The 24,485-nt window shown below is 18.0% G+C and overlaps 10 protein-coding genes and 1 non-coding gene across 11 annotated transcripts; 6 read left to right on the top strand and 5 right to left on the bottom strand.

The window, feature by feature from the left end:
* Nucleotides 1–494: 494 nt before the first annotated feature.
* Nucleotides 495–2,360, bottom strand: TRAP (thrombospondin-related anonymous protein, putative; the record flags this gene model as incomplete). The annotated part of the gene is made up of 1 exon (XM_028678436.1): nucleotides 495–2,360. The coding sequence occupies one exon, from the start codon at nucleotides 2,358–2,360 to the stop codon at nucleotides 495–497; it is 1,866 nt and encodes a 621-aa protein (XP_028534726.1).
* A 3,443-nt stretch (nucleotides 2,361–5,803) lies between these two features.
* PRELSG_1262000 (conserved Plasmodium protein, unknown function) lies at nucleotides 5,804–7,431 on the top strand (the record flags this gene model as incomplete). The annotated part of the gene is made up of 3 exons (XM_028678435.1): nucleotides 5,804–6,260; nucleotides 6,476–7,200; nucleotides 7,309–7,431. 3 exons carry the CDS (start codon nucleotides 5,804–5,806, stop codon nucleotides 7,429–7,431), a joined length of 1,305 nt encoding a protein of 434 aa, XP_028534725.1.
* A 699-nt stretch (nucleotides 7,432–8,130) lies between these two features.
* PRELSG_1261900 (conserved Plasmodium protein, unknown function) lies at nucleotides 8,131–8,927 on the top strand (the record flags this gene model as incomplete). The annotated part of the gene is made up of 3 exons (XM_028678434.1): nucleotides 8,131–8,167; nucleotides 8,264–8,517; nucleotides 8,739–8,927. 3 exons carry the CDS (start codon nucleotides 8,131–8,133, stop codon nucleotides 8,925–8,927), a joined length of 480 nt encoding a protein of 159 aa, XP_028534724.1.
* Nucleotides 8,928–9,510: 583 nt separating this feature from the next.
* Nucleotides 9,511–10,740, top strand: PRELSG_1261800 (conserved Plasmodium protein, unknown function; the record flags this gene model as incomplete). Its single annotated transcript, XM_028678432.1, has 5 exons — nucleotides 9,511–9,926; nucleotides 10,041–10,121; nucleotides 10,203–10,247; nucleotides 10,388–10,505; nucleotides 10,702–10,740. 5 exons carry the CDS (start codon nucleotides 9,511–9,513, stop codon nucleotides 10,738–10,740), a joined length of 699 nt encoding a protein of 232 aa, XP_028534723.1.
* A 440-nt stretch (nucleotides 10,741–11,180) lies between these two features.
* PRELSG_1261700 (conserved Plasmodium membrane protein, unknown function) lies at nucleotides 11,181–12,170 on the top strand (the record flags this gene model as incomplete). Its single annotated transcript, XM_028678431.1, has 1 exon — nucleotides 11,181–12,170. The coding sequence occupies one exon, from the start codon at nucleotides 11,181–11,183 to the stop codon at nucleotides 12,168–12,170; it is 990 nt and encodes a 329-aa protein (XP_028534722.1).
* Nucleotides 12,171–12,697: 527 nt separating this feature from the next.
* PRELSG_1261500 (RanBPM and CLTH-like protein, putative) lies at nucleotides 12,698–14,762 on the bottom strand (the record flags this gene model as incomplete). Its single annotated transcript, XM_028678430.1, has 9 exons — nucleotides 12,698–12,904; nucleotides 13,034–13,095; nucleotides 13,186–13,282; nucleotides 13,385–13,444; nucleotides 13,642–13,692; nucleotides 13,811–13,879; nucleotides 13,985–14,091; nucleotides 14,477–14,610; nucleotides 14,716–14,762. 9 exons carry the CDS (start codon nucleotides 14,760–14,762, stop codon nucleotides 12,698–12,700), a joined length of 834 nt encoding a protein of 277 aa, XP_028534721.1.
* PRELSG_1261600 lies at nucleotides 14,301–14,391 on the bottom strand. Its single transcript, XR_003699277.1, has one exon. It is a non-coding gene; the product is annotated as a small nucleolar RNA snoR19 (small nucleolar RNA).
* An 833-nt stretch (nucleotides 14,763–15,595) lies between the features above and the next one.
* PRELSG_1261400 (conserved Plasmodium protein, unknown function) lies at nucleotides 15,596–16,242 on the top strand (the record flags this gene model as incomplete). The annotated part of the gene is made up of 4 exons (XM_028678429.1): nucleotides 15,596–15,608; nucleotides 15,716–15,781; nucleotides 15,916–16,074; nucleotides 16,205–16,242. The coding sequence occupies 4 exons, from the start codon at nucleotides 15,596–15,598 to the stop codon at nucleotides 16,240–16,242; spliced, it is 276 nt and encodes a 91-aa protein (XP_028534720.1).
* A 436-nt stretch (nucleotides 16,243–16,678) lies between these two features.
* Nucleotides 16,679–17,098, bottom strand: PRELSG_1261300 (conserved Plasmodium protein, unknown function; the record flags this gene model as incomplete). The annotated part of the gene is made up of 1 exon (XM_028678428.1): nucleotides 16,679–17,098. One exon carries the CDS (start codon nucleotides 17,096–17,098, stop codon nucleotides 16,679–16,681), a length of 420 nt encoding a protein of 139 aa, XP_028534719.1.
* A 2,714-nt stretch (nucleotides 17,099–19,812) lies between these two features.
* On the top strand, nucleotides 19,813–20,784 carry NUDC (nuclear movement protein, putative; the record flags this gene model as incomplete). Its single annotated transcript, XM_028678427.1, has 1 exon — nucleotides 19,813–20,784. One exon carries the CDS (start codon nucleotides 19,813–19,815, stop codon nucleotides 20,782–20,784), a length of 972 nt encoding a protein of 323 aa, XP_028534718.1.
* An 897-nt stretch (nucleotides 20,785–21,681) lies between these two features.
* WRS (tryptophan--tRNA ligase, putative) lies at nucleotides 21,682–23,812 on the bottom strand (the record flags this gene model as incomplete). Its single annotated transcript, XM_028678426.1, has 2 exons — nucleotides 21,682–23,451; nucleotides 23,699–23,812. 2 exons carry the CDS (start codon nucleotides 23,810–23,812, stop codon nucleotides 21,682–21,684), a joined length of 1,884 nt encoding a protein of 627 aa, XP_028534717.1.
* Nucleotides 23,813–24,485: the final 673 nt, after the last annotated feature.

Below are 24,485 nucleotides of genomic sequence, written 5' to 3'. Positions count from 1 at the left end.
AATGAGCATAGAAGCAACACATATCTTATAATAATGCCATATAAATTATATATTTATAGAATAAGCATTTAAATTTTTTTTTTCTTTTATTATGACATTTTCTTAATAAAAGCTATTTCCTTTTTCAAATTTTAGATGTTTCAAAAAAATAAAAATTATATATTTTTTTAAATTTATATAAATTTCCTTTTTTCCTACTAAAAATATATAAGCATAAATTGACACATTTATATTTTGGTAACACAAACATTAGTGAAATATAATTAAAAATAAATTAAATAGAATAACAAAATAATAAAAAAAAAAATATAAGGAAAAATTATATGTACAAAAAAGAAATAAAAATAGAATAAAACTATGTATAAAAAAAAAAAAAAAAAAAAATTTAAAAGAACAGTGTTAATTTTATATATGTAAATAATTTAATAATCTCATTTCATATATTTTCTTTTTTTTCTAGTTTCAGTTTGTTTAATAATATTTTAAATTTATATTTAATTCCAATCGTTATCTTCTGGTAATTTGAATTGTTCATTTTCTTCTATATCTTTTTCGCCTTCACCAAGTACATCATTAAAAGGCGCTCCTTCAGAAGTCATAGGAGGAGTTGGAGCATGTGCTAAGAATTTGTAAGCAAATCCAGCACATCCAAGTAAAGCTAGTCCTCCAATTATACCTCCAGCAATTTTATATTTATTATCACTTGATGTCTTCTTATTTTTTTCTTCAGAATTCTCATTTTCTACATTTTCTGTGGAGGGTTCAACCTTATAAACATTTCTCCTTGGTCGTATATATTCATTATCTGTGTTATGTGGTCTCAGTTCTCTATCTTCAATTGTAGTTTTATTTATGTTATCATTATGTTCAGGAACATTATTAATTATTTGATTTTCATTATGTACATTTTTTGGAGGAATTACTTGTGGTGGTAGGTGATGTTGATTTTTCTTGATAATTCCTGGATTTTCATTTGGAAATATTTCTACATCATCTGGAATATTTTTTGGAATGTATTCATTTATTTCTTCTTTTCTATTTTCTGGAATATTTTCTGGTTTTTTTTCTTCTGGAATTTCTGGATTTCTATCTTCTGGGACATTATCTGGGACTTCTGGTTGATTATCTTCTGGGACATTATCTGGGACTTCTGGTTGATTCTCTTCTGGGACATTATCTGGGACTTCTGGTTGATTCTCTTCTGGGGCATTATCTGGGGCTTCTGGTTGATTATCTTCTGGGGAATTATCTGGAACGTTATATGGGGCAGCTGGCTTATTATCTTCTGGGAAATAATCTGGAACATCTCCTCGTTTTTTATTTTCTGGGGCATTATCTGGAACATTATCTGGGGCAGCTGGCTTATTATCTTCTGGGAAATAATCTGGAACATCTCCTCGTTTTTTGTTTTCTGGGGCATTATCTGGAACATTATCTGGAACATCTCCTCGTCTATTATCTTCTGGAACAACCTCTGGAATATCTGTAACAGAGGGTTTTACTATTGCAGGGCATTCTGGTCTCTCACAAAGAGCAGTCATGTGATCAGAACATCCTTTATGTAAAATATTTCTTTTTCTCGTTTTTATTCCTTCTCCACAAGTAACACTGCAAGGTGTCCATTCACCCCAAGATCCACAATGTGCAACTTTTTCTATTTCAACACATACTTTTTTCAAAAAAGGAGCTATAATATCTTTTACATCTACCCAAGAGGCTTCTGAATAGAGGTCACATTTTTCTTCATAAGGAGAACAGCCTACTAGTCTTTTATTGAATTCTCTATTAATGCCCATACCAACACCTATTACTGAAAATTTAGCATTCATTTTTTTTAATTTAATTACTTCTTGCATAGCTGTCTCTTTATCGTCTGGAACTCCGTCTGTGAAAATCAAAATTAATTGAACTGCGTCTTCTCTTCCTTTTTTTTTTATAAAATTATCTTGTAATACTCTACTTAAGGCAATGGTTAAATTGGTTGAACCATGTAGATAATATTTATTTTTTAAATTCTTGATTATATTTAATGCAAATTCTCTATTGGTAGATAGACTACTACCTAGTTCAATATATTCTCTTAAATAATGAGTAAAAACAGAAAGATAGAGATGAATTCCATCATTTGATACATTTAAATTTTTTACTATATCATAAACTAATGGTACTGCATAAGAAATCCAATTATCATATCCTATACTTCCAGATCCATCCATTAGTATATAAAGATCTACTTTTTCATGACATATTTTTTCATTATAAGTTATTTCATCGACTACATTATGTTCACCTTTCACAATGGTGTTAAGATAAAGAAAAAAAACTAAAAGTAAAAATCTTTTACTCTCAAAAATTTTCATAGTTCATATATTTATTTATAAATAATGACAAAAGGATACGTTAAAAAAAACTTTTCTTTTTGTATGTACATATATATATGTATGTATACTTGTAGTTTTTGTTTTCTTCTCGAATACTTATTAATACAAATAAAATACAAAAAAAACAAAAAAAACGAAAAAAAAAATAATAATAAATTTAAAATATTATGTATAAAACAAAAAAAAGATCATATATAGAAAAAAAATCTATATACATTCATTTAAAATATGTTCATATATATTTTTATATTTTTAAGGCTATATACATAGTCTGACATAATTTATTTACATTATATATATGCATCTAAAGAACTATATTATTTCATACATTATTGTAACAATAAAATTTTTATATATTAATAAATTCTTTGTATAATTAACTTCAAACATATTGCTTATATATACGAAAAAATACTATAAAACAGAAAAACAAAAAAAAAACAAACTTACTATAAATATAAGAAATTATATATTAAAAGAATTTTTATTATATGAATATAGAGTTTTTTTTTAAAAAAAAATACCTATATATACTTGTATATTTATATATAATTTTTTTTTCAAGTTAAAATATCTTTTTGTATGAGAAAAAATGGAGAATATCTAATAGTTAAAAAAAAAAATTATTATCTTAAAGAAAAAATAAATAATATATATAGCATCAGAAAGCATAAGAGTACATTAAATTGAAAAAAAAAAATAATTCCTTTTAGGGACTTTAATTTCAAGGATATACTGTTTTTAAAAACTAAATTTGAAATATTTTGTTGTTATTTTCGTTTTTAAAAGTTAAAATAAAAAAAAAAAATAAATAATAAAAGAAACGAAAAAAATAATAAACAGCAAAACTATTAAAAATAGTTCTTTTTCGAAAATTATTGAAACCCAAATAAGAATAAAGGTCAAAAAAAAAAAAAAAGATAAGCATTTAAACACACAAGTGATGTTTTTTAAAAAAATTTTCAAAAAAATAAAATAAAAGATTAACGTTTTTAAAAAAAATTGAAGAAAATATAATTGTTAAAAAAAGTATAACAAAAGCTTATATTATCCAATTAAAATATATTAACTTGAGCTCTATAAAGTTTACATATGATCAAAAAAAAGTATGTACTTTTTCAACAGTTGTATATGGGTGTTGTAAGAATAAGAACTAATCAATTGCATGCTATATTAAAAAAAAAAAAAAAGTGCATTTATGATTATACATGTAAAAAAGAGATAAAAAAATCAAAATAATATTATTAAAAAATATTTAATTATAATTTCACTCATAAAAATTATTTATTGATTAAATAATAAAAAAGAGAAAGAAGACTACTCATATCAAGGGAATATACAAAATTCAAAAAATATTACAGTCATTTTTATAAGCAGCTATTGCTTTCACATGCATTAAGAAAATTTTCTTTTTTGGAAATACTATAGAAAATAAGCAAAAAAATTGTAGCTAGCTATTTAAATAACATTGAATAAATAAAGTCAAAACATAACTTTTTATGGTCATTTAAAAGATTTTTTTTTTTTTCTTTTATATGAAAACAAATATTCTATACAACCTATATTTTGTCATAATATCTTAAAAAAAATTTATATTCCTTTTTAATTTCAATGTGTTACAAGTGTTTCCATATTTTTTTATTTTCAACAAGATTCTTTGCGTTCTAGACTTTTTCACTTTTTTTTTTTGTTTTATGTGTATATATAATTAACTATGAAAACAACAAAAAAAAAAAAAAAAAAACATTAAAAAAGAATACCTTATAATTTTAATTTTAAATGACAATATATGTTGAGAAATAACTCATATAAAGATTATACTAATTTTTTTTTGCTATTTTTTTTTTTTTATAATTGTTTTATTATAATAAAAGACAGTTAAAATTTTTAAATTAAAATTATTTTTTTATAAATTTTTTTCTTGAATTTTTTAAAAATTGCTCAAACAAAAAATAAGTTACACTCTTAATAAACGTAAGTAATAGAAAAAATAGGTCATTTTTTTTGATGGTTTTTATTTTTTTTAAATTAAAATTACCATCAGTATATTCTATTTAAACCATATATAAATATAAAGCTCTCATTATTTTTATTCTATTTCGTATATTTTTAGACAAGCAAAACCACTTATTTTAGTATAAAATGAAAGGAAAGATAGTCTATATTAAAAAAAATAAAATTTTTTATAATATTTATTAAATGAATTATTTCCTTTAATTTCTCTTTTTATAATGAATATTTATGGAATTTTTTTTTCTTCATGATAAAAAAGACTATTTTTTTAAAAATATGTTCATTTCTTTTTCTTACAGCATTAACTTTATAAAAATTATAAACTTTTGTAAACAACTTAAACTATACGACTTTTTTTTTTTTTCTTTTATGGAAAAAATAAAAAAGAACTAAATGTCATATTATTTATTATATATAATAGTTAAAGTCACAATTAAAATATAAATATATAGGAATTATCAAAAAAAAAGATTAAATTCCAAATTAATTTATAGCAAACAATAATTTTTTGATGTCCATTCATATATTTATTTTTATTGACTTTTTAATAATTTCCCTCTAAATTTATATAAAATTTAAAAAGAAAATTATTTATATTTCTTAGTTAATTTAGGAATTTTTCAAAAAGGTTTATAAAAATTTCCAGATAAACTAAAAACGCTGATATTTGGTTTATTTTAATAAAATTAAAATTAAAAAAAAAGATGTTTTTCGTTTATATACTACATCCATATTTACAAATTTGCATAAATTTTTTTTTTTCTTCTATATTTTTATATTTTTATGAAATAAATGAAAATATAACTATTATAAATTTTTTTTTCTTTTTTTTTTTTTTTGAAAAATTAAATATCATTTTATAAACAAGATAAATGAATAATATTTTTGATATAATAAAATATAAATTATATACTATAGGCATATTTTTTTTTTATTAACATTTATTTTCATATTTTTTTATTTTTTTCTCTTTTGAAATTTTTTATTTTTATATACATATTTACAATATAAAAATATATATAAAAATGAATACTAATTACAACATTTAATATAAAATAATAAAAATTTGAAGTGTAAACTTTATATAATTATTTTATATTCGTTTTTTATATTATAAAGAATAAATATATATACATATATAAGAAAAAAAAAAAAAATTTTTTAAAGATGAATATCGTTAATAAGAATCTATAATTTTAATTAATTAAAATATAAAATTAAACTGACCTTAAGAAAGATTAATAATTTTATGGATATTTAAAAAAATTAAAGGAAAAAAATAATATAGTTAAATATATAAAAAAAAAAAAGTTGAAATATTAGATAGATACGTGTATATATATAATGAAATTAAAAAAAGTATATTTACATTAAGAAAATTATAAAAAATAGAAAAAAAAATAAAAAAAATGGATAAATTTAAGGAGTTTATTGATAATGAGAATAATAAAACTAATGAATCAAGTTCATTATCTAAAGGTTTTTTTATTCAAGAATCGAAGTTTTCAAATAAAATGGAAAATGATAATGTAAGATTAAAAAACTATTTTAATACTACAAATAATTTTGATAATAAAAGTGATTTAATGAAAAATGAAATAAAAAATCCGGAAAAAAATAAATTATCTATTCAAAATAGTGTATCTTATTCAAATGAACAAAAAGAAAATATCCAAAATAATTTTAATTTTCCAAAAGCTAATACTGAAGTTTTAAAACAAATAGAAAATAATTCAAATGATGAATTAAAGAATAATTTAGAAAAGAGCAATTTGCAAAAAAATCATATTGGAAATAGTTTAGAAAGTAAATTTAACTTTAGTAGTTCTTTGAAAATTAGAAAATCCTTAACAGAACAATTATGCGGTAATATAAATAAAAAATAAATGAAAAAGAAAGTATTTAAAAAAAATATTTCGTATTCTACAAGTTAAATGTATATAATTTTTTTTTTAATGTAAAATAATGATAATAATTATTATATTAATATATTGTTAATTATAAAATTAAGATATTAAAATTTCCTTTTTTTCAAATTAATTTGCATATATGTATATTAATTTATTTATTTTTTTTTTTAGAGGAAATATCCATGAAATTAGGGAAAATTTTTTTATGTAAATCGTATCTAGAAACATTTATTTTTGAAAAAAATCCATATGTAATGAATTTCATTTATCAAAAAGATGATATGAGTGAATCCAAAAATCGTGTTTTAAATTCATTACTCTTAAGCTCTTTTTCTAATTTAGTATGGAGCAATAATATATATAAACATGAATATTTATTGTCAAAAGAAATTCTAAGTAAGTATATAAAAGCATTAGAAAAAAATCCAGATAAAACAAATTGTTGCATAATCCCAATTTTTGGTTTAGATAAAATAAAAGAGGTTTTGAATGATCAAGAAAAGAATATAAAGATCCTTAAAAAAAAAAAATTAACTATAAAAAAAAACAATGAGAACCTTTTATTCATTTTAAATATTATAAAAAATAATTTTGATGAAATCAAAATAAAATCACAGAGAATTATTCAAAGATTGTTATTTAGATTAGATATATTAGACAAACTATTTATACTAAAAAATAACTCTGTTTTTTTTTCTAATAAATATGAATATAATAAAATTAAATTAATAGAAATTTTAGATTTTTTCAATTCTTTTAATATAGATAATAAACTTCAAAAAATCAGCAAAAACATAACAGAAATAGTAAAAGAAAAGAAAAATTTTCAAAAATTTATTTATTGTGATAATGAATTTTCTAATTCTTTGAAAAATAGTATTGCTAAAAATGAACAGGTATTATAAAATAAAAAAAAGAAATTTAATAATTATGAATAATGGAAGTATATAATTAAATAAATTATAAATGTTGTGAATAATTATTTATTTATTTTTTTTTTATAGGATATAACTGAGCTTAAAAGCACAACATCTGAAATATGCATTAATTTAGAAGAGAACAAAGAACATTTATATCACTTAAATCATTTAAATGTATTTGAAGAAGAAAATTATGAAATACTTTAATAAGGTTTTTTGTTGCTTTTTTTGGGAAGGAGGAGATTTAGTAATGTTAGTTAATTTTTATTAGTTTATTTTATTTTTTTTTTTTACTTTTCATTTGTTTATTATTTTTTTTTAATTGTTTTTTTTTTTTTTTTTTTTTTGAAAATAAAACTTTTTATTTTTTTAAACTTTGTTTTTTTAAAATTGAGTATGATATGTTTAAAAATTTAAATTCATAAAATCATTTATAACTTTTAAGAAAAAATATCAATCATTAAGAGTTGTATCGTTTTTGTTTTTGTAATTTGATTTTATCAGGATGTGAATCGATGTATCTATAATACAAGAATTAAATATACTGTGATATAAAACAAAATTTTAATTATTTTAAAATATAGACTAAAAAAAAATATATATAATTATATAAAAAAAGTGTAATTTTTTTTTTTTTTTTTCATTAGTTTAAAAAAAAATAATATGAATTTTTCTTAAATGAAAAGATTAATTTAAAATTTTTGAAAAAAAAAGTTTAACTTATAATTTTGTGTTAAAAATAAAAAATAATTAAATTTTCTTTTTTTCACATTAAGGAAAATAAAATTTGAAAATGAGAAAATATTAAACAAATTTTAAATGAAAAACTATTTTGGAAATTTAAAAAGAAAAATGTTTTATTTCTTTTACAAAATATAAAAATAAACTAGAAATTTTAAAAAAAAGATGTTTCCTCTTTGCTTTCTAAACAAGAAAATAATTAGTTATTTAAAAAAAAAAAAAAAATTAAAATACTTTTTAATTCTATAAATAATATTCATAAACATATATATATATATTATCTTTTTTTACTTAATAGAAAATATTAAAAGCAAATTCTTCACAACAGCAAACATATTTAAAAGCCATGAGAATTTTAATAAAGAAAACAAAAGTGTAATAGATGTCTATGAGAATTATGAAGTATTAAAGAACATAAAAAAAAAAAATACATTAAAAAATTCCTTAAAAAAATTTAGAGAAATAGTACAAAAAGAAACAAAAAGAAAAGGATATAATTTTTATTATGGATGGCCACCAATAAATAGAATAAAAATTACAGAAGATGAAAAAGTAATTTAAAATAAAATAAATACATAATAATATATAATTTTTATATAAAGAATTTATGACTATTCCAATATATATATATATGTTTATATTTTTAATTATATAAATATGGAGGGTTATTTGTGTTAATTTTCATACAAAGGAAAATTATGTTATAAATTTTGTTGTATTTATATTTCTTTTTTTTTTTTTTTTTTTAACAAAAATGAACTGAATATAAACAGTTGGGATTATATGGAAGAAAAGTTTTCATATTTAATAGAATAAAAGGAATTAAAGAAAAAGAAGCGAACCTATGTATCTGTTGCAAAAATAAAAATATAATATTTCTTAATAAACAGGAATTTCAATCATTATTAAATAATATTAATTTCATAAAACAAGAACTACAAGAATTTGCAAAAAAAATATAATAAAATGTAAGAATTGTTATAATTTTAAATATAAATATATTAGAAAACACTTCATGCATTTTGGAAAAAGTTATTTTTCATTATAATAGGTAACTTCAGTGAAATCCTCTATAAAATATATATATAAATTTTTACATAATTTTTGTTAAATTTCCTTAAAATTTAAAGAATATTAAAATTTTATTTATTTTGATTAATTTTTTTTTTTTTTTTTATATTCATTTTTTTTATTTTACATAAAATTTAAGACTAAAAAAAAAAGAATTATGTTCAAATAACTACAATTTTTTTTGTAATGTATAAATATTCCATAATAAATTTTTTTTTTTTTTTTTTTAATATATTTGATTATTTCATGAATTTTTATATTAAAAGAAATTAAGAAATATAGATAAAATAATAATTTATTAATTTATTTGTGAAAAGAGAGAAATAATGATTTTAATATGTTTTAAAAATATTATTCCTAAATATAAATAAAAATAATGTCTATCTATTAGAATTCAGAAAATACATATGAATCATAATTGGTAATGTATAAAAATATTTCGACTTTGCATAATTTTTTAAAGTAAAATTTAAAATGGTAAATAATGCTCATGATTCTTCTTTAACGAATAATAAAAATGAAAAAGTAATATATAAAGGAAAAGAAAAGAAAAAAAGAAAAACGCCTATAGACGAATCATTAAGTGATATTTCTATATCTACTATAAGTAATAGCACAGGTATTGATTCAGATTTGTATAATAATGTTCTTAAAGAAATTAAAGAAGAGAAAAAAAGAAAAAAAAAATTAAAAAAAAGAAAAAATAATAATGAAAATGAAGCATCAAAAAATAATAGAGAATTCACTTCTATGGATAGCTTAAACGAAGAACAAAACACAAAAAAACAAAAAATATTTGAGTCAATCTCTGAAAATAAAAAAAGACACAAGAGTAAGAAAGATAGAAAAAGAAAAAAAAAAGTTAAGAAATCAAAATCTAGAAGTAAATGGTAAATATATTCGTATATAAGTAATTTGTAACTTTAAATAGAAATATTTGAAATAAGAAAAGTTGCAAATACGCAAACATATATATGTATATATTATATTTTACTTTTTCACAGCTCTTATGATGACAAAATTCCAAAAGATCCATTTAATCCTTTGTTATTAGCTTATGTAAAAGATAAAAAATTTAAATACAGGTAATATAAGAAAAAATACAAGTAAAAAATTAATAATAAAAGAGTATATTTTCTTTTAAAATTATTTTATTTTTACAATAGAAAAAATGATAAAGATGAATTAAACTTCAGATGGAAACATGATAGGTAAAAATATTTATAAATATATGATTTCAGAATTAAGATATTTTAATGAATATAAATTAAATACTATTTTATTTAAAGAAAAAAGAAATACATTTTATATAAAATGTATATTATATGCTTTCTAAATTTCTTTTGTCTAGATATGAAAGTACTTCTAATGAAGAAGGTAGTGAAGAAAGAGAACAAAATATAAATAAAGCATTACCTAAAATTGATATATTTGAATTAAGAAAAAATTTATGGAAATCCAAAGCAGGAGTAATTAAAACATAGAAATGAAAAAAAAAAAAAAATATAATAAAAATAATATTGAAATTTTAAGTTATAATAAAAAACTAAATATATATTTACTTAAATTTTTTATTTATCACTTATTTACTTTATGCATTTTAATTCTTCATAATTTTATATTTTTTTTTTTTTTTTTTTATGTTATTTCTTATTTTTATATTAGGGTGTTTGCTTACCTCAAATAAGCGAAAATATTAACTGAAATATAAAAAGAAAAAAAAAAAAAAAAAAAAAAAAGACAAATATAATAAATTAATAATTATTTTTTTAATTCATTATTTTAAAAATTAAAATAATTTTTTATTGAAAGTTTTTATTATTTTATTATCTACATTTTTTTATTTTTATATATTTTTAATGTATTAGTAATAATTGATATAAAGGTTTGTGTAAAAATATATATCTTAATTTTTACAAGATTTTATAAAATAAATAACATATATTATATTATTCATTTATTTATCTTTTTTTAATTAGATTTTTATGCAGATGTTAGAAGGTTTAATATTATAATTTAATCTCTTGAGATACTTATGTCTTATTCTATATATTTCTCTCTTTATTCATTGGAGTGAAATATAAAAAATTCAGAAAAAGAAAATTACAATATTTAAAAAATTAAAAATAGAAAAAAATTCTTAAATGGACAAATTATATGGTGATTATAATAAAATTGTGGAGAAATATAAAAATAGTACTTTATGCAAAAGAAAAAATGAAAAAGAAGGAAATGATAAAAAGGAAATAAAAGAAAAAAATAACTTGGATAAGAAAAAAGAAAAGGATGCATGTAAAAAAGAAACAAATCAAAAGGATAAAAAAATGAATGATAAGAAAGTGAAGAAGAATTTTCTTTCATGTGAGAGTTCTCCTAATAAAATTAACAATAATAATTTATCTAATGAAAATAAAGAACACTTACTAAAAAATAAAAAAGTAGAACATAATTTAAGAGATCGATCTTTTAATGAATACAAAATAAGAAAAAAGTTGAGTATAGAAATAAACAAAAAAATTTATAGTGATTCAGAAAATATACATATAGATGATAAATCATTTTTAGATGATAATATATCAGTTAATGGGGATAATATCATTTTTAAAAAAAAAAAAAATAAAAATGTAGATCAAAAAATAAAAAATATGCTAAATAAAAAAGATAAAACGAAATTTATGGTAAATTTTTTATTTGTTCTATATTACATATTTTTTTTCTTTCATTATATAATTGATCTTCAAGTAAATAAAATATATAACATAGTTATTAACACTTTTACAATTATTATACTAACGGTTCTATTATTTTATATTCACTTTCTTAAAACAAGAAATAAAAAACTAAAAAAAATAATTTTTTATATTTCTGCTTATGTAAATTTATTATATTGTTTATATATATTTAATACATTTCTTTATTGGATGAATGTATATTTAAATTTTACGTTAAGTAAAAAATTGTACTTAAAATATAGAACCCTTTATAAAAATATTTCATTTATTTTTTCATATTTTAATTTTGATGAAATTTTTTTTTTTCTTTTAATATTCTATGCTCTCTTTTTTTTTACTTCATTCATATTAACTGTTACTATATTTTACTATATTTACAACTTTATAAATTTCTCTTTCTAATAAACTTTTAAATCTTCTATGTTTAAAGAAAAAGAAAAAAAATACTTTTACATGTACATAATAAAAACTAAAAAATATGAATTTATTATAGTTAATGCATATTTTAAATATAATTATTAAAAATTTTAAGTAAATATAATATTTTTCTTTTATTTATATTATTTTATTATTGTCTTTTTTTTTCCAAAATATATTTATTCTTTTATTTATTGTTTTTTAAAAAAGTTTATAACATGTTATAAAAAATTAAGTTATTTTGTAGTTAAAAAAAATAGAATACTTTTATATCATTTTTTTAAAAAATTATTTTAGTTTATTATGATATACTAAAAACAAAACTATTAAGTAAGCAAGTTGGTTGCCTTAGATAATATAAAATAAGAGTTAAAAAAAAAATAGGTATATAAATAAATAAATAATATAATATATATGTGCAAATGCATGAAAATAAAAAATAATAATAAAAATAGTAATGTAATAAAACTTTTCATATATACATAAAAAAAATGAAAAGAAAAGTTTTTAAATCAAACAGAACGATAATCCTCGTCATTTGCTGCATCAAAACTTTTTGAAATATTTTCAAAATTTTGATCATCAAAATTTTCTGTCTTTCCTTTATTCTTATTTCTGTTTTTTTTCTCTGAATTCTTTTTTTTTTTTTTTTTATATTTTTCATAATATTCTATATATCCTGTTTTCAAATTTTTTAGTTTTGGTATACTACATGGGTACTGTTAAGAAGAAAAAAAAAAAAAAAAATAATAATAAAATAAAAAGTTTGATAAATAACTAAATATAAAAAGGTAATTGCATATAAATAAAGAAATATATAAGAAATCAAAGAAATATAATTTGCATACCTTTGAACTTAAAATATTTTGAGTAAAAAAAACATTTTTAACTATATATTCTAATGTACTTTCTACAAGAAAAATAAAAAAAAAAAAAAATAATAATATAAAATAAATATATAATTTTTATTCATAATTTATTTTTTCTTTTTTAATACCACTATCAACATTGTAATAACTTAAAATAATGTCATCAATTCTTTTTAATGTATTTTTTTTCTTTTCTATTTTTTGTATTAACTTTTTAGCTTCCTCACTCTATAAATCATTTTTTTTTTAAAAAAAAAAAAAAAAAATTACAATGCTAAATAATTATCTTAATAGTTTTTAAAAAGAAATAATAAAAAAAAAAAAAGATACATTCAGATCTTGATAAGCCATTAGCATCATGACATCATCTATTTCGTTAATTAGTGAAGGCTGGAGAAAAAAAAAAAAAACATAATAAAGAAAAAATAAATTATACACATATAATTAAAATTTGAAAAGCTAATAAAAAAATAAAATAAAATAAATAAATACAAAAAATTGGAATAAAAAATATATATAAGACGTTAGAATATAAAAATTAAGAAAAAAAATACACTAAATAAAAAAGGACAAACCTTCTCATTTACATATGGGGCTAATTCTTGTTGAGAATATATTATTGCTTCATTAATATTATTCTAAATATTAAAAAAAGTGTTTTTATTTATTTATTTAAGAATTACAATTAAGTATATTATAATGAACAATATTATTAACAGGAATAAAAAAATGTTTTTTTCTTTTTTATTGTCTCACATTTAAAATCAATTTTAGTAACTGTTGTTTTTTAAGAAAAAAAATTATGTCTTTATGTTTTTTTAAAATCTATAAAATAAAAAAAAAATAAAATAAAACAAATAAATACATATATTAAACAATAAAAAAAATAAAATAAAAATATTAATCAAATTTATTTATTTATTTATTTACTCCTTGATCTAAATTATTTATATGTTCAATAGCCTTTTCTATTTTATTGTTCATTATTTCATTTTGAATTAAATAGCGTGTTTTTATTGTATCTATTGGCATATCAGCTGAAAAAAAAAGTTTTTATATTTATTAATTTTTAATTTCTTTTTTTCTTTTTTTTTCTTTTCATGGTTACATAACTAATGTAAAAAAAAAAAATAAATAAATAAATAATTCATTATTTTAATATAATTGTTTGATTTTTATTTTTTTTTTTTAATAATAATAAATCATAATCTATTACAAAATATTTAAAAAAATAATTAAAATTCATTAGAAAAATATCAGATCAAGGATGACAAAAATTTTCATCATTCTACATAGTAGTATGAATTTAATTTTAGCGCATAATTATCATCATTTAACTTTTTCTTTTTTTTAAATTTGTTATATTTCAATTTTTATTTTATTTAATTATATTAGTTTTATTATATTTATGAAAATTCATACGTTTAACGTTAGCTTCTTTTTTAAATTCGTATGCAACATCATACATTCGATGCACACAAAAGTAATTCATTAAAACTTCGTTTAAGTCATTTTCGTGTATTTTTGTATATTCGAATTCTTTTAACCAATTTTTTCTAATGCCAATAAAATAAAATAAAAATATAATAATTTAATAATAATAAAAAATATATATATAAATATTTGATTATTTATTTATAAATGATAAAAAAACATCTTACGGATTTAAGGATACGTGGCAATTTTCATCTATTGAATTTTCAATCATTATGTGTATGTTTCGGAAAAATAACTTAGATTATAAAAATTAAAATATTTTCATTAATAAAAAAAACAGAAGTATTTGATACAGTTTCAAATATAAGTCTATTTCATATAAGAATGAGTCATAAGAATTCTTAACAAAAAAAATAAAAAAAAATGAAGAGTAGTAAAATAATATAGTATTAAAAATATAAAACTTTTAATAAAAATATTTCATTTTTTTTATTTTTTGTATAATTTATTAAAAATAATGAAAATATAAAAAAAAAATTAAAAAAAAAAAAAAAATAAAATTACACACAAAAAAAATTATAAAATTTGAATTAACTACCTTTAAGAAATAAATAAGGAAAAAAAAGTAAATAGGATAAATAAATATGATATAAAAATAAAATAAAAAATTAAATTAATGTTATTATTAAGAAAGCAAGTAGAATGAAGAGTTCAAAAAAATATAATTCACCAAAAAAATTTAACTTTAATGAAAAGAAAACAAAATGATATAAAAAAAACAATATTTTTTTATTGCATTTCTATCAATAATATATTGCAAAATAAAGAAAAAAATAAAAAAAAAAAAACATAAATAATTTTTAATAACATCAACAGTATTAAAATATTTCAATGCTTGAAGAAATTAAAAATTAATACTAGAGGTACTTAAAATATAAAATAGAAGTATTTAAGCATTTTGTCAACTTTTTTTCTTTATTATTAAAAAAGTAAAAGCAATTATATATCTATACATGTTCAAAAAATAAAATAAAATAAGATAAAACAAAAGATGTGTTTTGTTTAAATTATATATATAAAGGAGAAAATTGGCTTATTAATAAAATGTGGCATAGAGGTATAAAAGAAAAATTCATAAAAGTTTTTTTTTTTATAGTAAAATATATAAAACATCTCTATGTTTTAATGAGATCCTATTTAATTTTCATTAACTATTATATGTAGGAGTGCTAACTTTATTGTGTAATTCATGCCGGTATGTTATTCGTAAATGGCATATTCCTTTGTTAGGTAAATATAATTTACTAAAATGCGTTTTTAGGAAAATAAAAGAACTTTATATTAAATATTTCTAGTATGTTTTCATCTTAAAAAAAGTTGAATTAGAAATAATCTTTTTTCTTTTTTTTTTTGATTATTATTAGGGGTTGATTGTAATGCTAACCCTAGGCATAAGCAAGTTTTATCAAATCCCTCTCCAAGATCTAGAGGAATTCCAAAGTATTTAGAAAAATATATTTTCTATAAGCAGTCAGTTAGAAATCCTAAATATAAATCTCAATTTATTACCATGTATACAGCAGGTTATTAAAAAATAAATAAATAAATAAACCAAACAGTTGTAATAAAAATATAAGAACTAGAAAAAATTTTAATGCAATGTGCAAATTGTTTTTTTTTCTAAATAAAATTTTGCTTTATTCTTTTTTATAGGAAGAAAGTATAGACAACAAATTAAAAAAACTGCGTAATTTCCTTTATATTATGAATATTATTTAAAATGTTTTATTATAAATTAAAAATAAAATAAAAAAATATTAGAAATTCTTTAATTTTTTCCTTAATATGAATTTTAGTTATAAGTACAAAGAAAAATTATATAAAACACTTTTCTTCTTAAAAGTTCATGTACATATTTTTAAATAAATAAAAAAAAAAAATCCATAAGAAAATATTATAAAATTAATAGTTGAATAACTTAATAATATTGTAAATTTTAATTCAGCAATGTTAAAGTTACTTATATTTTATAAACGATATTCTTTTTTCGTTTAGCAAATGAAAAAATATATTTTCTTTACATACTTACTATAAATGATTAAAAATTTTCCTACATTTTTTTAATTACTATATATTAATTTCATTGTTATACTATCACTAACATTATTATCTTTTCTTTTATTAATTTCAATTTTCATTATTAATTTTCTTTTTTTTTTCTTTTTCCTCCTCATCATCATCAAGATCTACTAAATCATCATTATCATCAGCTTCAATTTCATCATCATCATCGTCACCGTCATCACCACTTATTTCTTCATCATCATCATCATTGTCATTGTCATCATCATCACCCCCATTATTCCCATAGTATGAATCATTATCACCACCGTTATTTCCATTATTGATATTACCATCATCAGCCTTTGCTTCAAGAGGACCTTTTTCCATCACTTTGGATGATGATAATGATTCTTCCTCTTCATCACCTTCAGGTTGTGCAAAAGGATTTGGTTGGTTAGATTCACAAGAACACTGATATTCTTTTTTTAAGTACGCAATATAGTTCAAAAGAACAATAATAAAAAATATATTTTTAAGAATCATTTTTGTTTCTATTTAAAAAAAAAAAAATTTTAATTTAGTATTTTTTAAATTTATATATTTTATATATTTTCAGATTATTAAAAAAAAAAAAAATGTTAATACATTATATATACGTAATGCTTATATATAGTAATATCTAAATAATAAAAGGTTCTAAAGATATTTTAAGTTAATATTTAAAAAATTTTCAGAATTAATAATTTTCTTTAAAATAGTCATATATAATTAAAATGGGGAAAACAAATTTTAATTTTTATATTAAATTTTCAAAATTTATACTCTTAATTATTTGTTCAATAATTTTTTTAAGAGAAATCTAAAAAAATGGCAGAGTAATTTTTAATAGGAATTTACCTTAAAAATTTGCTATGAAAAATAATCTATATATTTTCTTATTGTGTGTACTTTTTATACTTGCAACTTAAAAAAAAAAAAAAAACGGGGTGCATGCAAATAAATATTGAATACATGCTATAGAAAAATGGATTGCATGCAATAAGAAATGAGTTAAAACAAAAATAAATAGATCCAATTAGAAAAAACAATAACAAAAAAATTTTTAAAAGTTTATTTTCTATTAGTATAGAAAACCTAGAAAGAAAGAATTTATGCTAAAGTATATTTAAGTTATCATTAAAGAGTAATTCGTATTTGTTATATATTTTTTATTCTATTTATAATTTGATTAAAATAATATCTTATAGTAATACTTGAATTAAGTTATTTACCTTACAATCGTTCTTATAAATTAAAATATTATTTTTAATATTAAAAGTGGTATAAACATAATAATTGTATCATTTTTTCTTTTATTAAAACATAATATTTTTAACATAGGTAATCTTTTAGAAACCCTTTTACAAAAATGATGAAGCTTATCTTTTAAAAAAAAAAAAAGGGAAATATAAAAGCTCTAATGTAAAGAACATACCTTTTAAAGTCTAGACAAAAAAAAAATAAAAAAATAAATAAAAAATATCTTTCTTTATAGGTTAATACTTCAGCATTATTTTTTCTTTTTTTTGAATTATATCTTTTAAATTATTTTATGAAATGAAAAGTTTTTATATAATTAATAAAAAAAAAAAAAATAAATAAGAGAAAAGATATTGAAGTTTTAAAGTAAAATATAAGTTTTAATTATTATTAAAATAAAAATTAAAAATGTTACATCTAATTAATGTTGGAGATAATTATATAATTTTTATATTTATAAATTATCAGTTTTTTTTATCTATGTTATTTTTTTTTATTATCTAAAAGATTAACTTATATATTTATTATAATTTTTATTCATTTATTATAAATGAATGAATTTAGAATCTCTCATGATATATTATAATGTTTTTTTTATTTTCTACATAATAAAAAGAAAGAAGGAAAAAAAAAAAATAAAGAATAGAAAATAAAATTGTATTATTTAATAGGATAATTAAAATGGTATATGTATTGTTATCTTTTAGAATATAGGATTTATAAAAAAAAATTGTTAAATATTTATATTCGTAAGTAACACAACATAATTTTAAATTATATGTATATATTTTATTTAAGAAGAAAAAAATCATTTACAGAAGTGATTTATCAATTAGACAACGTCATTTAAAAATTATTTCTTTTTATTAAATATTTATTTAATATATCTTAGGTTAATAAAAGTTTTATATTTTACTATTATAGTATAGATAATTTTCATATTTTTTCACTATGCTAACTATAATAAATTATTCTTATTATATGAATTTGTAAATTTCTTATGGGTTTTATCAGTTTTAAAAAATATATCGGAATTTAAGTAAAGTTTTCTAAGATTAATATCAACTATTTTATTTATAAAATACTATAAATTTATTGTTCTATTTTATTTATTTTTTGTTAAATTTTTTTGTATTTAAGATTTAAAGTAAATTGATCTTATATATATATATATTTCATTTTTAAAGTATTAATATTTCTGTATATCTTCTATAAATCATTAAATTTATCATATTTTTTTGTGAATTATTATACATGTCTTATTTCCATTCAAATATATAAGGTATATTTATTTTATTTCTTTTCTTGTAATATTATTTTTAATTGCTACTTATATATTGGAATATTAAACTAATTTATTTTGCCTTATTTATAAATATATTAAACTCTTTTTATTATGCAAAATATTTATAATATTTTTCTTAATTTGAGGGGAATACTCTTTTCATTTATATATTTACATTTTTAAATATTAAGTAATTATTCTTTAATTTTTAAAAAGTAATAATTTATATTATGATATTATTTAGATGTATCTTTATTAAAATTAAAAATTTTATAATGAATTTTGCAACAGTCATACTTTACAGAAAGTTTATTTTTTTATATAAAAATATTTATTTTGCAATTTCTATATGAATTAATTTTATTTTTTTTTTTTTTATTGAATAATATATGTTTGTAAGTAAAATTATAATTTTTATTTTTTTAATTTACAATTTATGCAAAATAAAAATCATTTTGCTCTATAAAAAGATGTGAAATATTTGGGTTTTGGAATTATTAATTAAATATTATTAAAGTATAAATAATTATTTTGTTTTTTTTTTCATTTTTTATTTCCTTAAATAAATACTTTTAATGAAATTTATCCATATTATTGTAACATATTTATATATATATTACAATAATTAAAATTTAATAATTCTTTTATTTTATTAAAAATTGAACTCAAAAAAATGGATCCAGATGTAGTAAACGAGAAATTTGATTTTTTAATGTTAAATATTGCAAAAGAGTGTGGAGATATAAATAATTTAATGAATCATTTTTTTTACTTTTTATTAAGAAAAACAGATTTTATTTTGAAATCAGAAAACCTGGAACAATGCGAAGAAATTGTATTAAAAAATTTAAGGAAACATTATGCAAAAAAGGACGAATATTTAGCTGAACTTAAAAAAAAAATTGAAAAAGATGAGAAAAATGAGTTGAAAGTAGATGATGAAGATTCTATTCATAAAAAAAAAAAAAACCTAAAAGAAAAGGAAAATAACATAGAAAAAGAACAAAAAAACATGAAAATAAATGAGAATGTCCAAAAGGATGGTGATACAAAAAAGGAAGAGAAAAAAAAGAATTCAGATGATTCTGATGGTGATTCTCTACCTCCAAAAGATAATGGTGGAATAACTGACAAATATAGATGGATTCAAAATACAAGTAGCTTGGAAATGTTTATTGATGCAAAAGAAAAAATAAAAACAAAAGATGTTAAAGTAGATTTGACATATAAAAGATTATTTGTAAAAGTAAAAGATAAAGTAATAATTGACGGAGAATTTTATAAAAAAATAAAACCTGAAGGATCTATATGGACACTTGAAGATAATCAAATAATTCATATACTTATTGAAAAATTACATGGATTAGAATGGTGGGCAACAGCTATTAAAGGAGATCCTGAAATTGATGTAAAAAAAATTGTTCCAGAAAATTCTAGAATAGATGATTTAGATCCTGAAACAAGAGCTGTTGTAGAAAAAATGTTATATGATCAAAGACAAAAATCACTAAATTTACCAACATCTGATGAACAGAAAAAAAATGAAATTTTTGAAAAATTTAAAAAAATGCATCCTGAACTTGATTTTTCAAATGCCAACATAAATTATGGAAATTCGTCAAATAGTGTATTTTTTAATAAATAATTTAAAAAAAAGTTTAATTATTTATTTTTTTTTTTTTTTATACTTCTAAATTACCATTTTCACTATTTGTTTGACACATTTATGAATTTTATATGACCTATTTTGTGCATTTCCTATATAAAATTTATATAAATTGGAATGCGCATATTCATGCAAATATAATGTAGTTACATAAAAAATTATAAGATTAATATTCATATATTTAAATATTTTTAGGTTATATATATACATATATAGTTACTAGGAAATATTAAATATAATATATTTAAATAAATAATTAATCTTTAGATTCATATGGTTGTTCAAAAAAAATGAAAATAAAATAAAATAAATAAATAAGTAAAATAATATTTCGTAATATTCTATAATTTCGTTAATATATATTTTTATAGTCTTTATTAATATGAAAAAGTGTCTTCAAAATTAAATATGTATATGCACATTTATAGCATATGATGAAAACTAAAATAAAAATACGAATGTATAAATATATATATATATTTATAATTAAATTAAATTAAATTAGAATAATTATGTAAAATTAAAGAAAAATAACAAAGATTAATAAAATTAGTTAAAAAGAAGACAAACATATGGTAATACATATGAAATTACAAATAAACTTTTATATTTTCGACTTTTCCTTTTTATTAATATATTATTAACTCTAATTATGTCTTTCTATCTTTTTTTTCTTTTTTTTGCTCTTCTTTCATTTCATTCACTTTATATTATTTTATATACTTACATATATTTATAATATTTATTTGTATAAATTCATATTATAAATCATTAGAAATAATAAATGTAATTTCTTTTTTAATTTTTATGATATTATTTCAATCATTACTTATTTTTCTAAAAAATTCTATATAATAATAGTAATAAAAATATTTTTTACATATCTTTAAATTTTTTAAGAGCTGATTTATTATCATTAAAAAAATATAAGATATCTTCATCTGTTAATGAATTTCTTTTTTCTTGGTGTTTTTGTACTAAATCAGTTAAAGTATCAATGAGTATTTTTTTGATTTCTCCACTTAGCATTTCTCCTTTTTTATATTTTTCTCCAATTTCATTTAATTTTTCGTCATCTTCTAGAAAGTACCTTAAATATTGATAAGAAATATCTTTTTCTAAATTTCCCCCTTTCTCTTTGTGTTCAGCTATAGTAGCTCCTCCTCCACTAAAGGCATATTTGTTAATTTTATTTTTTATATCTTCAGCTGAATCAGTTAAGAAAATCACGTTATTGTTAATATCTTGTGTATAATTCTTATTTTTGTTATCCTTTTTCTTTGTGCTACTCATTTTTGTATTTACTCCCTGTAATCCAGGCATAAATACTGAATGAATAACTACTGGTTTATAGAGGGCTAGTTTAACTGCTATATCTCTGCTTAATCTGAAGTAAGGATCTTGATCAATACCTTGAGGTACTAAACATGGAATATTTTTTTTTAAAAAATTTGGAAAGCATTGAGAAAAACAGGGAGCTATTTGAAAAGATGGATAAGATATTTTTCCTATATTATCACTATTATTAAAACCAAATACATTCATACTTTGATTTAATGTTGTTTTTTTATGAATTGTTAATACAGTTGGATATAAATAACTTGCATATTCTGTATTTTTGAAAATAAAAGTTAATTCTGGATTAAATCCTACTGCGATGATATCTTTTACATTTTCATTAGTAAATGCATTTATATCATCTAATGAATAATTTTGGTTAAATAAAAATTTTTCGTCATCAGAAAGCTGTATAATTAAAGGAACATTGAAAGCATCTTGTAAATATTTACAAAAATAAAAAGGTATTAGATGGCCTAAATGCATAGATAGAGAAGATGGTCCCCTTCCTGTATAAATATAAAAATACCTGTTTTGTTCATAATAATTTAATAAAAAATCTAAATCTCTATGACTAAAAAAAATTCCTCTTCTTATAAAATGGTGAGCTTTTCTATTAGTTAATTTTTCAATTTTTTTAATATGTTCTTCATTAATCTTTGAACAACCGAATTCTTTTATTAATTTATTATAATTTATTCCTTCTTCACCTATGTTAACATCCCATGGAGTGACTACCTTTGATGACTCATAATTTACTTGTTCAGTCCCAGATGGTGGTAAAACTTTATTTTTAGGTAATATATCCTCTTCATTTAAATATGAAAACTCTCCATTTTTATCTTCAACTTCATTAATCTTATTACTATTTACTTTTATAATTGGTGATAGAAGAAAATTACTTAATTCCTTTTCATTTTTATATATTGTACTTAATTCTTCGAAGCTGTACTTAGGATTAACCATGAAATGGACTTCTAAGGACTCTTTATTATTTAAATACTTAAATTTATTTATTTCTATATTTTTTATTAGACCAGTATGTTTTAAAACTCTGTTCTTATTACAATTTATATTCCATTCTTCTAAAATTATCAAGTTTACTTCACTGATTTCTTTTGATAAACCATAATTATCATAAATACAATCCCCATATGCCTTTTCTGCAATTGTTCTATTAATTTGATAATTGTAAAAAGGACAATTTTCTTCGATTTTAGTTTTTATTAATTGTTTTATATCATTATATTGACTTATAGTAGGTTCTGTAAAAATGGATTTTACAGTTATGATACCAATATTATTTTGCTATAAAAAAATTAAAAAAAAATAAACAAAAAGACAAGAAAAATAAATAGTATCCACATAAATGATCTTAACAGTAATATGTAATATTACTCTATGAAATAAATGAAAAAAGTAATAAAATAAAATTTAAGAAATCATATATATATAAATTCAACAGGATAATATTAATTTTAAATAAGAATAGTTGAAGATTTTATTCTTGTTTATTTTATTTTATTTTATTATTTTTTTTTTTTTATAGAATTACCTTTTTCTTAATACTTTCAGTTGTTCTACCTGTAGGTATTTGAAGAATTACACATAAAGCTCCTTTAATTATACTTAAAGCTGAATCTATGTAAACTGTTTTTAATTTATCCATTTATTTCTGTAATTATTTTAAATTTCAGTTTAATTGAACTTTATGTCAATTTAATATAATTGCATGTGAATCAAATGAATTTTATATATATATATTTCAAATTAAAATGATTTTGTATATTTTTTTATTTAAATATTATAAAATATGAATCTAATTATTTTTCACAAATTTTTACTTGAACCTTAATTTTATTTTATAATGACCTTTATCCAAGTTATTCATAATTATTTTTTCAGGGTATCTCAATAAATAATTTAAAAGAAAAAAAAGAAAGTATATTTAATAAAACTTTTTTTTTATAATTAATATTTAACAAAAAATTTTACTTAAAAAGATTTAATTAGCATATATATTCAAAAAAAGAAATAAATTTTTTGTTCATAATTGTGCATAAATTAAAATTTAAACGTTTTTTTAATAATTTGAACTTTATTTAAGAAAACTATATAAAAAATGTTTGTGCTATAATACTTTTTTTAAAAAGAGGTTTTAAAGCATTTTATAATAGATTAAAATTTTATGAAGAATGATACATTTATGCATTTTTCATTTGTGAAGATAAATATAAAAAAGGTATTTCATATTATTTAAGATATTTTATAATTAAAAAAAGTATTTTTTACAACAATTCTTTTAGAAAAAATATATATATATTATTTAAAAATTAAGATTA

The sequence above is a fragment of the Plasmodium relictum genome, assembly GCF_900005765.1.
Source record: "Plasmodium relictum strain SGS1 genome assembly, chromosome: 12".
NCBI lineage: Eukaryota > Apicomplexa > Aconoidasida > Haemosporida > Plasmodiidae > Plasmodium > Plasmodium relictum.
This window is presented reverse-complemented; position numbering and strand designations above follow the sequence as displayed.